This window comes from Alosa pseudoharengus, unplaced genomic scaffold (genome assembly GCF_046254945.1).
Source record: "Alosa pseudoharengus isolate Yale_2024_CS ecotype anadromous, Long Island Sound unplaced genomic scaffold, YU_APseudo_1.1 YU_APseudo_1.1_scf_8, whole genome shotgun sequence".
Taxonomy (NCBI): domain Eukaryota; kingdom Metazoa; phylum Chordata; class Actinopteri; order Clupeiformes; family Clupeidae; genus Alosa; species Alosa pseudoharengus.
Window position 1 is genome coordinate 37,865,291 of NW_027468870.1, and position 13,841 is coordinate 37,879,131.

A 13,841-nucleotide genomic window follows, 5' to 3' on the forward strand; every position below is an offset into this window, starting at 1 on the left:
GCTTCAGACATTGAATCATTAGAACATCAGCATCTGACACCACATTTGGTGTCGGGCAAATCATGTGTGTGTGTTATCAGTGTTTGCACCCCCCCGTAGGAATGAATGGCACGGCCTTGGCAGAGCTGGTCCCATGCCCTATCAGTTAAGTCACAGGTGCAGCCATTGGAGGAGCTGAAAGGACTGGTTGCCTGGTTCCTATGTGGTATTTGTGTGAGAATTTGTGTGCCAGGTGGATGCAAATGCCTTAATCACGGCTAGCCTAAGACATAAGGGTTGCTCGCCACACTCTCAAAGATTAAGGAATGATGACAAAATTGTAGCCCAATGTGATATGTAAGCTGTGCAATGGCAAACTAATTCAAGACAAAAGTGTATTATCTTACTCTTCTAATTTACACTTTACAATGAAATAATGGTTAAAGATAGTTGGTGTGTTCTGCTTCTCACTAAAACAAGAGTTTTGACATAAAATCCCGATTTAGAAACCGAAAATCCCTATTTAGAAATTCTCTGGTATTCTAATACAGGGATGGGGAAAAATACATCTACAGTAAATGTATTTTCAAATAAAATATAAAATACCCTCATTTTAAGTGTGTCAAAATAAACTTCAAAATACAGTAGGCACGCCATGTTTCAAAACTAAAATACTGTATTTTTGTATTTTGAAAATACTAAAAAGATTCTTTAAGGGAGCATGAAATCACTTTCCATATCTGTCTATTTAATCTATTCCTTCATCACTACACTGACTCTGTTGATAAAATGGGCAGTGTAATAAGAGCAATAACTTTTCTCTGCCTGCGAGACATCGAGACATTTGACAATATTTTGAAACTACAAAAATGCACACAAAGTACGAAGTAATTTTTTTCAACCTAATAAAATACAAATTACAAATGACTATTTTGTATTTGAAATACGTTCATACGTTCATACATGTATCATACATTCAGCCCATCCTTCTCGGATACCGATTTTTGGCAATGGTTTGACATTGCTTCCCTCTTGTGGCTAATCTGTAAAACTACATTGTTGACACGCATAAATCATGATATATTTAGTTATATTTAGTTGACTGTATTAAAATAGCATTAGATATTTTGGAGTTATTTTATTTTATTGTATTCTTTAAAATAGTTTCATCATATGAAAAAAACAGTGCTGTTTAACTCTCTCAACTGCCAACTGCCAGCACTGCCATCTGCTCAATCAAAGCTTGCATTATTCAGTATTCATTTCAGCTTGGGTTGATAGTGGCTGATAGCTAATAATAATAAAATATACTGGGTTTGTTTGCACAGGAAACAAGCCCATACAAACATGTCAGTCGTGTGCAGCGTCCCACTAGACACGTATAAGTGCGAAAACCAATGGAAAACTGACATATGTGGCCGTCCTACAAGTGACTGACATGTTTGTACTCCAATAACAAAACAGACTCATCAAATAGTACACGAATGAGAGGTCACAAATATGAAATGCCCCTCCCCTTTCCACTGAATGTTATGACGTGTCAAGAAAATGCCGGAAGCACCTGTGTGGTGGTCCAAAGAAGATGGCTTACCAGACATTCCAGCAGGAATATTTACAGATTCCTGTGGTAACCAGGGCATACACCACTGCCTGTGTACTTACAACAGCTGCTGTGGTAAGTAATATATTTTATAAAAGTATTTATAATAGCAAAGTGTCTGAGTTGTTACTGTGAAAGGTCCATGAATGCAGTCCTCTTCCCCTGTTTAGCTGTAACTCATTAGCCTAGCCGAACGCTAACGATACACAGTTATCTAAATGTTTAAAATAGGTTGTTGTGTTTATCTATCCAACTAGTTGTCAAAGAGAAATGACCCATTGTGAGAAGCAATTAGCGATATACAACGTTTTGTGTTTCTGCGAGCTGACTTTACCGGACATGATATTAGCGAGCGATAGATGTGCAGCTAGCATAGCGTAGGTTTTGTTGACTCTTTCAGCACACACCACTTGTGCACACACAGCGCTAGTTAACGTTAGCTAACGTTAGCCTTGTGCACACACAAGGCTAGTTAACGTTAGCTAACGTTGTGCCTCACTCTGTCGTATCTTACGTATGGCTATGTGTTCAGCAACATTTGACCATGTTATGGGAAGTAACGTTAACGTGATGTCTTGATTGTGAAGTTGTACGTACCTAGCTAGATAGCGATCAGATAGTCACAGGGTAAACATACCTGATTCCCGGTGTATTGGTTTAGTTTAAGGGCATTGCTATCTTCTCTAGGAGGTAGGCTACATGTAAAATAGTCATACTGTTAACTGCAGGCCTATTTTCATTATTCAGACCCATTATTCAGGTCCCACCAGGGCTGTACGTTAGCTTTTTTTGCTCATCGCACTGATGCTATAGAGGTTGATATTTTTGTACCACAATCCACAAAATCTGTAGCAACGGCATGCACTTACAAACACTTAAGTTGAATGGTACACTCTTGAAAAAGGTTTAAAGAAGGTGTCACCGGTGCTAAGATGATAAATACATAGCACATATATAGTACAGTTGTTTTGTAGCATGTTTTACATATATGTAGCACTGTACAGCCCTGCCCACTGATGTCTGAATTATGAATATCTTGCTGTAGCTAGTGTGAACCTAACCGATGATAGGAGTGTTTGGTATAACGGTGTAATTCTGAGCTGATTGTACTCACCTCATGTTTTTGCTTCTATTCTATACCAGCAACTAGAACTCATCACACCTTTCCAACTCTATTTCAATCCTGATTTGATTTTAAGGAATTATCAAGTAAGTGCTCCCTTTGCAGTTCAATGTTTGTGATTAGAATTAAGATATTCACAGACTAGACAGTAAGTATTTATTTTCTCTTATTTCACAGGTATGGCGACTTATAACCAACTTCCTGTTTTTTGGTCCAGTTGGTTTCAACTTCTTATTCAACATGATATTCTTGTATCCTTTGTCGGCAGATGCACTTCAGCTACTAAGCATATGATTTTTGTCTATCAGAATGCATGAAATGCCTTTGATTTGTGATATTCCATATATCCATTTTTGGGGCTAAAATCGGGCTCTGTTGCAGGGGCATCCCATAATATTTCATTGTTATGCTCAGTATGTCTTTAACTCAAGTGTTGCAGATACCGATATTGTCGTATGCTGGAGGAGGGTTCGTTCAGAGGCAGAACAGCTGATTTTGTCTTCATGTTCCTCTTTGGCGGCCTTCTCATGACTGTATCCTTTTGTCACAATGGGATAATCATTTGACTCATTTTAGCATTGTTACTTTGTTATGTACTCTTGTTACAATAGCATAACTGAAGATGGAATTTGTAATTACAGTCTGTGGCATAATGTTGTTAAATATCATTGGATATTTATTTTACAGTTGCTTAAATATTGCCAATTACATGCTTAAAATTTGCTAAACAAATTGCCCCATTGGGGATAGGGCTGCACAATTATTGCAATCGCAAAATGAACCAACACAATTACCTAATCGGAAAAGCTACAAATAATTGTGTACAGTTAATTTTGGTGAACTTCACTGTTGGTTGGGGGTATTGTGCTTCTTGTGCACTTGGTGTGCTTACCAATCAAATATCTGTCAGGGAAAAATCGTAATTAGGTATTTTCCCCAAATCGTGCAGCCCTAATTGTTGTCCAATAGCATTCTACTTACTTCTTTACCTAATCTTTACTGCCATTCTTGCATGTGAACAGACAAGTCTTGTGGATACAGTTTTGTAAAATTACAGATATACATGGTTTTCCATTTTGTTTATCGAACTTAATTTCCGAACAGATATTTGGCACATTTGTGAGTTTGGTGTTCCTAGGCCAGGCGTTCACCATCATGTTGGTGTACGTGTGGAGCAGGCGCAACCCCAACGTGCGCATGAACTTCTTTGGTCTGCTAAACTTCCAGGCCCCCTTCCTGCCATGGGTGCTAATGGGCTTCTCTCTGCTGCTTGGAAACTCCATCATTGTGGATCTCTTAGGTAATAAAAAGAGCAAATCAGGCCACCTCTTTACCCAGCACGTGCACATTAGTCATTATGAATTAGGTGTAAAGGTAGGCGTATTCGTACCGAATCGTTTAGGTACAGGTTCAGGTTCAATACAGATGTGTACCAAATATAGTCTTTAACAGTAATCAGTAGGCTTTTTGCTTGCGGACCATGTTTCAAATTCCCACACGAACATATTGTGGTGGACCATATGGCAGTTTAGTCAATTGACGTCAAAAACATCTTACACCTTTCCAAAATACTATTCCCATTGCGCGTCAGCAATATTGTTTTTTAGTTTAGCAGTACCTACAGACTCACTGTCTTGAAAATGACTGAAACGGGACTTCAAAACCGAGGTACACACTTTGTATACCGGCACACCCCTATTGTGCATCACATGAAGTGTTTCCTGCACAAGAATATTGCATGTGCACATTATGCATCACATCAAGAGTTTACCCTACAAATGTTTCTAGCAGCGGTGCTGTTAGCGGTAGAAAATTGTTAACCCAGCTAAATAACAGGGGTCCGGAAGAAAAATTTAAAAACCCTTTAATGATGGGTTATGGCAAGTTTTGTGGAAACAAATGGACTGTTGGAGACTTACAAATATGACATAATCATCAACAGATTCAAGGCATCTGCTGTGAAAAAAAGATGGCAATTACAAAGCATGATTATTACAGCACATACCTTGAACTGGTCACAAAGAAGGGCTTAGTATACTTTTAGACAGGATTAATTAAGTTTCTATTTTGTCTTAATTTTCAGATTTTTTTATTTACATTATTGGTAGAAAACAACGTAAATTCAACACTTTAGCTTGTGAACAATTTACCTTTCTCTGATTTTGGTAAAAAAATATATTGTATAGGCTGCAGGCTTGTCTGAATCGCCTGAAACGTAACATTTATGTATATGTCCTGAATAATGATAGGTTTCGCGAGGATTTGATGCACTTCACTTAGTCAATGAAAAAACTATTTCAAGATGACTGGCGGTTGTGCTTTCACAGAGTGCAAGTGACATTACATGATCACTGATCACTATAGGGAAATTGCCGATGGGTATTTTTCTGTTTGAGCATATGATGAATCTCTGTTCTCTCTACCCATGTAGGTATTGCTGTGGGACATGTCTATTTTTTCCTTGAGGATATATTCCCCAATCAACCAGGTGGCAGCAGATGGTTGAAGACCCCCACCATTCTGTAAGTGTTGCTTCTTTAGCATCAGGTCTCTCAGGCTTGAACTGTGTTGCAATTACGACCCAGCTAGAGAATAGAAGGGACACCTATTTTTTCCACTTGACTCAAGCGCTTCCGTTCAGAAATTAATTGAAAAGACCAGTTGATGGCCATTATTGGTATTTAAAAGGGAAAGTAGAGGCAACATGTGTACCAGGAAGGGAACCATGTGTGAACACCCTTACAACCTTGCTCCTTTTCAGAGTCTCTAAACAATTAGCTGTTCGGTTTTGAAATTGAAGCAAATGTCTATATGGTCTCCAACTTTGGGCTTTTGTAATACATGATTTCATAAAAGGCCAAATACAAAAATATGTTAAAAATATCACCTAAATAACAAAATATTTTCAATGTATTTTCACAAAATGCTAAGCATGCATATATTTAAGTTTCTTAAAGCTGAGCTGTGCTTAAATTGTTCAGTGCATGCTTTCATAGCCAAATAGAAAATAACTGCTAAATTTTAAATATAGCCTTGATACCTGTAAATATTTAAATCTGATGATGTACAGTATAGTTAGATCAAGTTAGATAGTTGGATTATAGGATGCTTCAGAACTCATACCAACAGTGGCAGGTGGAGAAAATATTTAATCTCCATCCCTGATTCAAGTTTTGAACATGTCAGTGAAAGATACCTGTTGATTACAAAACCTCGTTTTTGCTTTTTTGCAACATACTTTCTGCCAGTACACAAATTCACCCGCATTATATAGGGGTGTCACGATTCTCCAAATCCTCGATTCGATTCAATTTTCGATTTTAAAGTCACGATTCGATTCGATTTTCGATCTTTTTTTCAACATTACTATTAATGCATTCCTTATATGTTATTTACTCTTTTTGGCCTTTTCCTTTTCTGTTTCGGGGGGCTTTTATTTTGAAACCGCTTTTTATTTTGAAACCGTTCCAACCGCGAGGTTGTAATGTAAACAGAACCAACATTAGGCTAAAACAGAGACGTGATCATAGTGAAATGAAACAACACAGAATTATAATTTGATCGTTTCAGCACACTTCGAAGAGACCCAAGGTTAGTGTTCATGGATACTTATCAATGTGCATTTTAAGCCTTAAAGTAACTTTGGACTGTAACTAGATCATCTTTTCACTTGCTAAGTTGAGTAGGGTAAGTTAGTTTTAATTGACGTGAATGAACGAGTACTTCCACACCGGTGATTTCAAAGTACCAAGAGGGGCTTTGATTTTGGTAGGTTGATGTGTATATTTTAACTGGCTGCAGCCTAAAATTAGAGGAGTGTTGATGCTGCAGTTCAGCACGTGCGTTTGTGCTTCTTGGCATACATGCTGGATGTGACATTGGGGGTGTGGCTGCATCGTCGATTCTACTTTTAAATTCGAAGTTCGAGATTGAGATGTAATTTCGAACGATTTCGATATAAAATCGAAATCGTGACACCCTTAGCATTATATGTGTACATTTAGTGACTGTACACCAATCGGCCTGTAGACACACACACACGCATACGCATGCAGGCACACATAAACACACCCACACGCACACACACATAAAAACAAACACCACACACACACACACACACAAAAGCAGACTATGCACACACTCAGTTACATACACAAAAGTAGGAGATGGAGACAAATTGACAAAGCGTGATTTATTTTTAGAATGTGCAGGACTAGTGGGCGGCGGTCATATTTTGTACCGCTCTGCACGGTGCAGTTCAGGCTGCTGTTCACTTGTCATTTTGGACGTGAGCTAACAGGTAGTTGGACATAACAACAGTAACCAAGTGGGGTGGACATACCACTGAATTAGAAAGTGTGATTGGCTGACATGTTGACTAACGGTTCTTTGCAGTAACTTCAGATCAGAATTCATTCGGAAAATATATTTTTATATATTATATATATATATTCATGAAACAAACCACCACACCAATCATGGGTTACGATAATTATTTAAACCTGATAATGAATGATGATGAAAATACATAACTAACCCATAGCCCATAATCCAAAGCCGTAAGGTCTGAGACCCCCAGAAGAAAACTGAGACCTATCAGAGCTGAAGTGCACTAGAAAGAGATCCGAGACTTTCAAATGAACTCACAATGTGAATGCAAAATGAACAAAAGTCCCTTTTGTTTTGGTCCACTTTCTGGTCCCCTTTTAGTGGACTGGTTCTTTTAAAAAGGAATATGTTCACCTGAGGAAGCTCTGTGTGACCGAAAAGTTGTGTGAAATAAAGTATTTGCATGCGTAAAGGACCGTGTACAGGACTTCTTTAATAAGCATTACAGGTGACCTGTACCTTTTCCGACGCACCGGTCCCAAAGAAGAGGTGCGCAAAAGTGCTTTTGAACTAAAAAGGACTACAGTATGTGAAAACACCCTAACAGTGAGGACAACTTGCCCAAAATGAGGACACCCCCCAATTTCTGCTCATCGGCTTATTGATATTGGGCAATGCTTTCATTTTGCTGCTCTGCCGCTCTTGCACTCTTGTTTATGTTTCACAAATGCAATGTAATTAAGCTGGAAAGACAATACTGGAAATATAGATGAATGATCACCTTTTGGCCATATTGGTCAGGCTCTAATATTTAATATTAAACTCAAGGCCATGCAGAACTGAAACTGAGTGTATGTCTGTTCAGTAATACATGTACAGTTGCTCAGCTGTGCATCAGAGGCTGAATGTTTGAGTCTGGTTAGGAGCTCACTTTTGAGCAAAAATAAGAAGTGGCCTTTTAACCACATGAAATCAGTGATTGTGTTTATTGCTGATGATCTCTATTTCTTCTACAGCAAGATGCTATTCGACACTCCAGAGGAGGACGCCAACTACAACCCACTTCCAGAGGAGAGGCCTGGAGGTTTTGCTTGGGGTGAAGGCCAACGTCTTGGAGGCTAGCTTGAGCTCCTTTTGCCACTATTTTTTCTCCTTTTTTTGCCTCTGGACATTGATGCTGAGTGCAGTGGGAGATCAGAAACAAAAATGTGTTCTCCCCCCCCCCCCCCCCCCCCTCCCCCAAATCGTTTCTCATGTACTGTACAATGAACAGAAACTCACTGAGGTCAGGGGAGAGACTCTTGGTTTGTCGGCGTCTGCAACCTCCTTTTCCCCGAAACTTTCTGAGCCTGACTGACTCAAAGCAGGAGCAGGATGTTGCTTTTTAAAGTAATCCTGCGTTGGCTACAGGTTTTTTCTTGTTTTGGTTTGTCTCGATGTGCAACAGTCAGTTGCCATTCAACTGCAAAAGGAAAAATCTGGATAAGTTCATATCAGAATATTGTCATTTTACTTAAAAAACAAAACAAAAAATAAATGTGTATAAAGTGTGCATTTAGCCCTGCATCCTCTCTTACCTTTTTTTAAATGTTCTTTTACAAGATCACACTTTTTCACTCATCACTGAGACTTGGAGAGTGCAGTGCAGAAATCATTTTGGATATAATACCTTCTGTTGCTGTTTGTTTTTGGATGTGCTTGCTGTAGTTGCAGACGTGTGATGAGCCCTTGCGTTTTTTATCTGCTTTGGGGAAGTGTGATGATGCCTGGGTTTCTGACTGATTTCAATTGCCTTTGTTGAAGTGAAGGAGTTGATATAACAAGTAAAGGGTGTATGCCAAATGTTTTACTTTATTTGATGTGTTTTTCAGCTATTGTCTCTCTTGATAGGATGTTGTTCATCATAACCTGTTAACCTTCAATAATTGTATTCCACAGTGCCTTAGGTAGTAAAGTAAGAAAGGTGTCCACAATGTTGTGTGTACAAAAAAAAAACCTAAAAATGCATTTACATAATGTGATGGCATAATCTTTTGCAAACTATTACTTGTAAAAGTACTCATTAATTTTCAGGCAAGGTAGCCTACATAAACGGCGCACATTTTTCACATATATTTTTATTTTACAAGAAATTGAAAATAATGAAAGAAAATGCCTAAAGTTAGGCCATGCTGCCCGTTTTCCCCCTTCCCAGCAGTACTCAAATCATTTCTGGCTTTAAAGTGTAATAAAAGCACATCGGCTTGATTTGAGTTTGTTGTAGCTGGCAAGCATCATTTCAGAACCCTCACCCCTCTGTCCACAACTCAAGCAGAGAGAAATATGATTTCTCAATGGATTTACAAGCTGTTAGAAATTATGTAGTTTTGTGCTTCCAACACAAACAGTTTATTGGGCATCTATTTCCAACTGGAGAATTTCTGCAAAGCCCCAAACACTGCATAAATCAAATAATACCTCAGCTTATGGCCTTTTTTAGTGGAAAGACGGCTCCATTTTTTGCATGGGGGTTGGCCTTTAATAAATCCATGCCCTGAACAATGCATATTAATATAATATTTAGTGTGTGTTATAGCCTCATTCACATTGCAAATCTTGACTGCTAACATTAATAGCTGTACTAAAAAGCTTACACTTTAGAAACACCCTGAAACACGCACACACACAGTATCTTTGTTCTTTATCGATAATTTGAAGTGTTGTGCCAGGTTGTGCTTGCATTGCAATGTTGCCTAAATATGGAGCACATACAATATTCCACTATCTCCCACCTGCTGTCCTCCATGTTGACCTCCATTTAGCTCAGGGAAAAGTAATGGAATGTGATGCAGTTGAAGGCAGTATTTTGCTCTCCAAGGCTATCATTTTCACATTCATTGCACAATAATGGAATAACATCATAGTTATAATTTTCCAGCTTTGTGCAGTTTGTGTGGATGTTTTTTTTGTGCGGTGTTTAGGGAAAAAAGTTTGTACTTGCAGCAGTGAGAGCAACATGAAAGGTGCAACGTAATGTTTGCCGAAGATCAAATTAGTTTTAAAACAATAAATTATTCATTATCTCAGTGAGGTGAAAAGTAAACTCAACAACTGCATTTTGGCAACAAAAGAAAAGTCAGTCAGTAAGCATTTTAAAACGCTGAAAAAGTGGCTGCTCTTTGTCCGAGGTCTGATCGCCCATCTGTGTTCTGGTGGACAGCTAACCTACATCATCGTAATCGCTATCGTATCCTGGAGGTGGCATGACATCGTCGTATTCCTCAGTGGAGGCGTCTTGGTCCTCCAGTGCTTCTTTACTTTTGGGTATGTCTGGTTGGTCATACTTCGTCTGTGGTCCCTCATCTTCAACCACTTTCAGATACTCTGGGAGGTCGACCGGCTCGTACTGATTCACTGGCAAAATCAGGACAACAGAAGTGTGTTTTTTTTACAGAGTCTTGTGCAAATCCTTATAGTGCTGAGATTCCATATGAAGCATGCCATTGGATTAACATTCAAAGATACTGAGGGCCCTTAGCCTGGCGAGGGGCGCGTCTAGATTTCTAGGCTATAGGGCCCTATTTTGGCGATCTAAAACGCATGGTCACTGGCGAATAGCTTAAATACATGTAGGGGTTAGTACAGTCCACATTCGGGGTGGTTTTGCCATCAAACGTCGGGCGCTTGGTGCAAAAAGGTGTGTTTCTTAATCAGTCATGGGTGTGTTTTGGGCGTAACCTTCTTTTAAACCAATAAAAATTACATCTGTCATTGCCTTTAAGCAAGCAGTGCAACTTCAAACAGCGCATTGGTATTTTGATAGTTATAGGCGCTTTTGAAAGAAATCTGTTTGCACACAAGACCTTATGGAACTTGTATTCCACTAAACCATGCTGCACTTGTCTATTATTTTAACTCATAGGCAAAGTGAAACTAACTTCACAGTGGTGTCATAGTCAACTACAAAATGGTTACACAGTTAATTACTTTCACTATTGAAATCACTGCACACTTACCCCAATAATGTTCGAATGACTGAATAAAAAACCTAAGGACATTTATCCTGCAGAGGAGTTGCTGCTGATGTCTCGTGTCATTGTGTCTTCAGCTGTGCTACATATGGTTTCACTATATAGACCAGGTTTTTCTTGGTCAGTGGCATAAATGCTTTTTAGATGGTGTAAGATAGTGATTTTTAGATAATGCGCCAGACCACACCTCAGGTCATTAATTGCCACACCCCTGGGCACATTGTTTAATAAAAGAAAAGCGCATGGTGAAAAATTCAAGTGTAAGATAGGAATAAACTTTGCGTCGTGATAAAGAATAAGCTTTGCGCTGCGTTTCTAAACATCAAAATAGGGCCCTGAGAGGACTGTGAATTGAGTGTGCTCCCTCAGATTATAGACTATGCTTTGTTATGCTTGAAATGTACCACAATACATCCAATACGTAACTCTTGTTTTAAATATCACAGATTATCCAGTATCAATGACAATGCCATAATATGTTCAGTAAAGGCTACTATAGAATACGCATGCAATTTCACTGCAGGAAATAGCAACCCCTAACACTAAAATCAACACATTAAAATTGCTTTATGGGCACCTACTTGAGATTAGCTTGCCCTTCATGCTTGATCACATTGCAAATGCACAGTTGATTTTTCAGCCTTTGCAGGTCTTTAATTTGAAAGACAAGTTTGTACCTCATGAATGTTTTTACTTACCAGAATCTGAGGAGTCAAACATGTCTCTGGGTGGTAAAGGAGGAACATCACTCTCAATATCTCTGGTGTGGTATGGTCGACTACTATATTGCAGAGGGTTTAATTTTCTTTAACTGATTAATTTTCAAGACATAATGCAGATGATAGAAGTAAAAAAATAATGTATTATGTTCTGTATCCAGCCTAAACTTGCAAAAAATGTAGTGATGGAAAAAATGTAGTGTGTAATGTAGAAATCAATTAATTCTGTTTTATTTTTAAGTTAAGACAACTTACTCTGCATAGAAGTCTGTTTGAGGGGTTGAGCTTGGTTGATTTCCAGCTATGCCAAATAAGGGAAAATAAGAAAATGTATAATTTGGGAAAAATAAGACATCAATATATGACATTCTTATTGACTAAACAAGATTACAGTTTACTTATTGGTCAAAACATATTATGTGCGCCTTTTAGGAGCTTTTGTGATACAAAAACATTCACTGTTAACTGAGATGGCTGAGAGGTAAGAACTCTACTTCTGGAAAGAGGTTACAAACGCTACATGGATTCCAACATGTCTGAACATAAATACCTTTCCAGCTTATACACTTGTTAATAATGATGAATACAAGTACTATGACCAGAGAGGACAAGATCATTCCGACAACAATCCACAACCAGAAGAGACGTAAAGGTTCCATCTGTTTCGTATCACCCAGAAGATGCAAAATGAATGATGCAAAGAGAAAAAGAAAAGAAATGTTAAGTCATCACTCTGGTCATCATGCCTAGATTCATTAGCTCAACTGACAGTTAGATGGACTGTGGTGAAGGTACTTCCTCTTTCAAAAAAGCCTTGCACTGTTAAGAAATGAGGTTTTACAAAGAAAAATCATGCTGTGACAGGATATATTTTAAACAAAAGTCAAGCATGTTAAAGATACTCTAGTCAAGTTAGCTTGTTAATCCAAGTTAATCCTTTTTTACAGTGCAGTCCTACAATCTAATTGAGATGTAGAAACATCACAGGAGGCATTCTCAAACTTTTGGACCCGTGAGCATTAAAAGTGTCAGCGGTTACACAGAAAACAACATACAAGCAGACACAGTTCACAACTTTCTTAAAGTGTCTCCCAGTTTATCAGTGAGCAGACATATCCTCATGGTTTCACAGAGTTTTTAATAGACTCTGACATATCTAAATTACTTCCTCTTGCACTCTTTTTCCTCTGACCATTCTGAGCGTGACTATTTTGTTTGGGGCACGGAAAAATACTTTGCCAGTCATCTGTTATGGAATTAGATAAAGCTCAAATTTCCCATAATTATGTTTCAAAATAGGATTGACATATCCCAAACTGATTGTTCACTGTTATCTTCAAGATATTTGTAGTCCATAGGCATATGATAAATAAAGTTAACCATTTCAATAACCCTGATTAAGACATTTGACATTTACTTTTCAGTTTGTGAAAGATTTCAGATAGATTTCTCAAAGTGTAAAACTAAAAGTTAATATTTTACAATTCCCCACAAAATATTTGTACTTAAAATAATAAATTTGAATATAATCTTACTTTTTTACTGTGCTCTGGAGAGCCCCACACATTGATATCCCACTGGAAGCTTTCAAGATGAAGTCCTTGATACAAATAGAAAATAAATAAGGATATTCCGTGTAGGTTCCTCCTAAGTGTGATGATACTATTTGATGGCAACACTGTAACCATGTAAAGGGAAGTTAAGTCTTATAAGCAATGTTGTGTGGTAGTGGGTGGGTCTCTGTCTCTGTCTCTCTCTCTCTGTTTCTCTGTCACACGCACACTCACAAACACACACATACACACACAGCCTACTACATAGAGATAATAATGAATTTGATTGAGTTGATTTAGAATTTACATAGCTGATTCAGTATTTGAATAATCTATAGCCTACTTTTTGTTTAGGCCTACTAGACCAGACAGACACTTGACAGATACATACATTTTCAATATGTTTATTTGAATTAGATGCCCCTGCAATTTTTTGGCAAAATAGGCAATTTGAATTAAGATTTAGAGACATTCACATTTCTCATATAGGCCTCATTTAGAAAAATGTCAACCAATACAGGCAAGCAT

The 13,841-nt window shown here is 38.1% G+C and overlaps 1 protein-coding gene and 1 long non-coding RNA gene across 2 annotated transcripts; one reads left to right on the top strand and one right to left on the bottom strand.

Annotated features, from left to right (window-relative positions):
- Window positions 1-1,532: 1,532 nt before the first annotated feature.
- derl2 (derlin 2) lies at window positions 1,533-8,885 on the top strand. The gene is made up of 7 exons (XM_076273687.1): window positions 1,533-1,654; window positions 2,723-2,788; window positions 2,880-2,953; window positions 3,142-3,235; window positions 3,807-4,002; window positions 5,134-5,224; window positions 8,048-8,885. The coding sequence occupies exons 1-7, from the start codon at window positions 1,562-1,564 to the stop codon at window positions 8,151-8,153; spliced, it is 720 nt and encodes a 239-aa protein (XP_076129802.1). The 5' UTR covers window positions 1,533-1,561; the 3' UTR covers window positions 8,154-8,885.
- Window positions 8,886-9,178: 293 nt separating this feature from the next.
- On the bottom strand, window positions 9,179-13,427 carry LOC143111448 (uncharacterized). The gene is made up of 5 exons (XR_012984530.1): window positions 13,296-13,427; window positions 12,311-12,419; window positions 12,016-12,061; window positions 11,740-11,822; window positions 9,179-10,424 (listed from the first exon to the last, which is right to left on the bottom strand). It is a non-coding gene; the product is annotated as an uncharacterized LOC143111448 (long non-coding RNA).
- Between the last annotated feature and the right edge of the window lie 414 nt (window positions 13,428-13,841).

What these genes read in the sequence shown, in the direction of transcription:
- derl2 (XM_076273687.1), top strand. Translation starts at nt 1,562, where the DNA reads ATGGCTTACCAGACATTCCAGCAGGAATATTTACAGATTCCTGTGGTA. An exon ending in TACTTACAACAGCTGCTGTG is followed by an intron (nt 1,655 to 2,722) that starts GTAAGTAATATA and finishes ATTCTATACCAG; the next exon opens with CAACTAGAACTCATCACACC. An exon ending in TGATTTTAAGGAATTATCAA is followed by an intron (nt 2,789 to 2,879) that starts GTAAGTGCTCCC and finishes CTTATTTCACAG; the next exon opens with GTATGGCGACTTATAACCAA.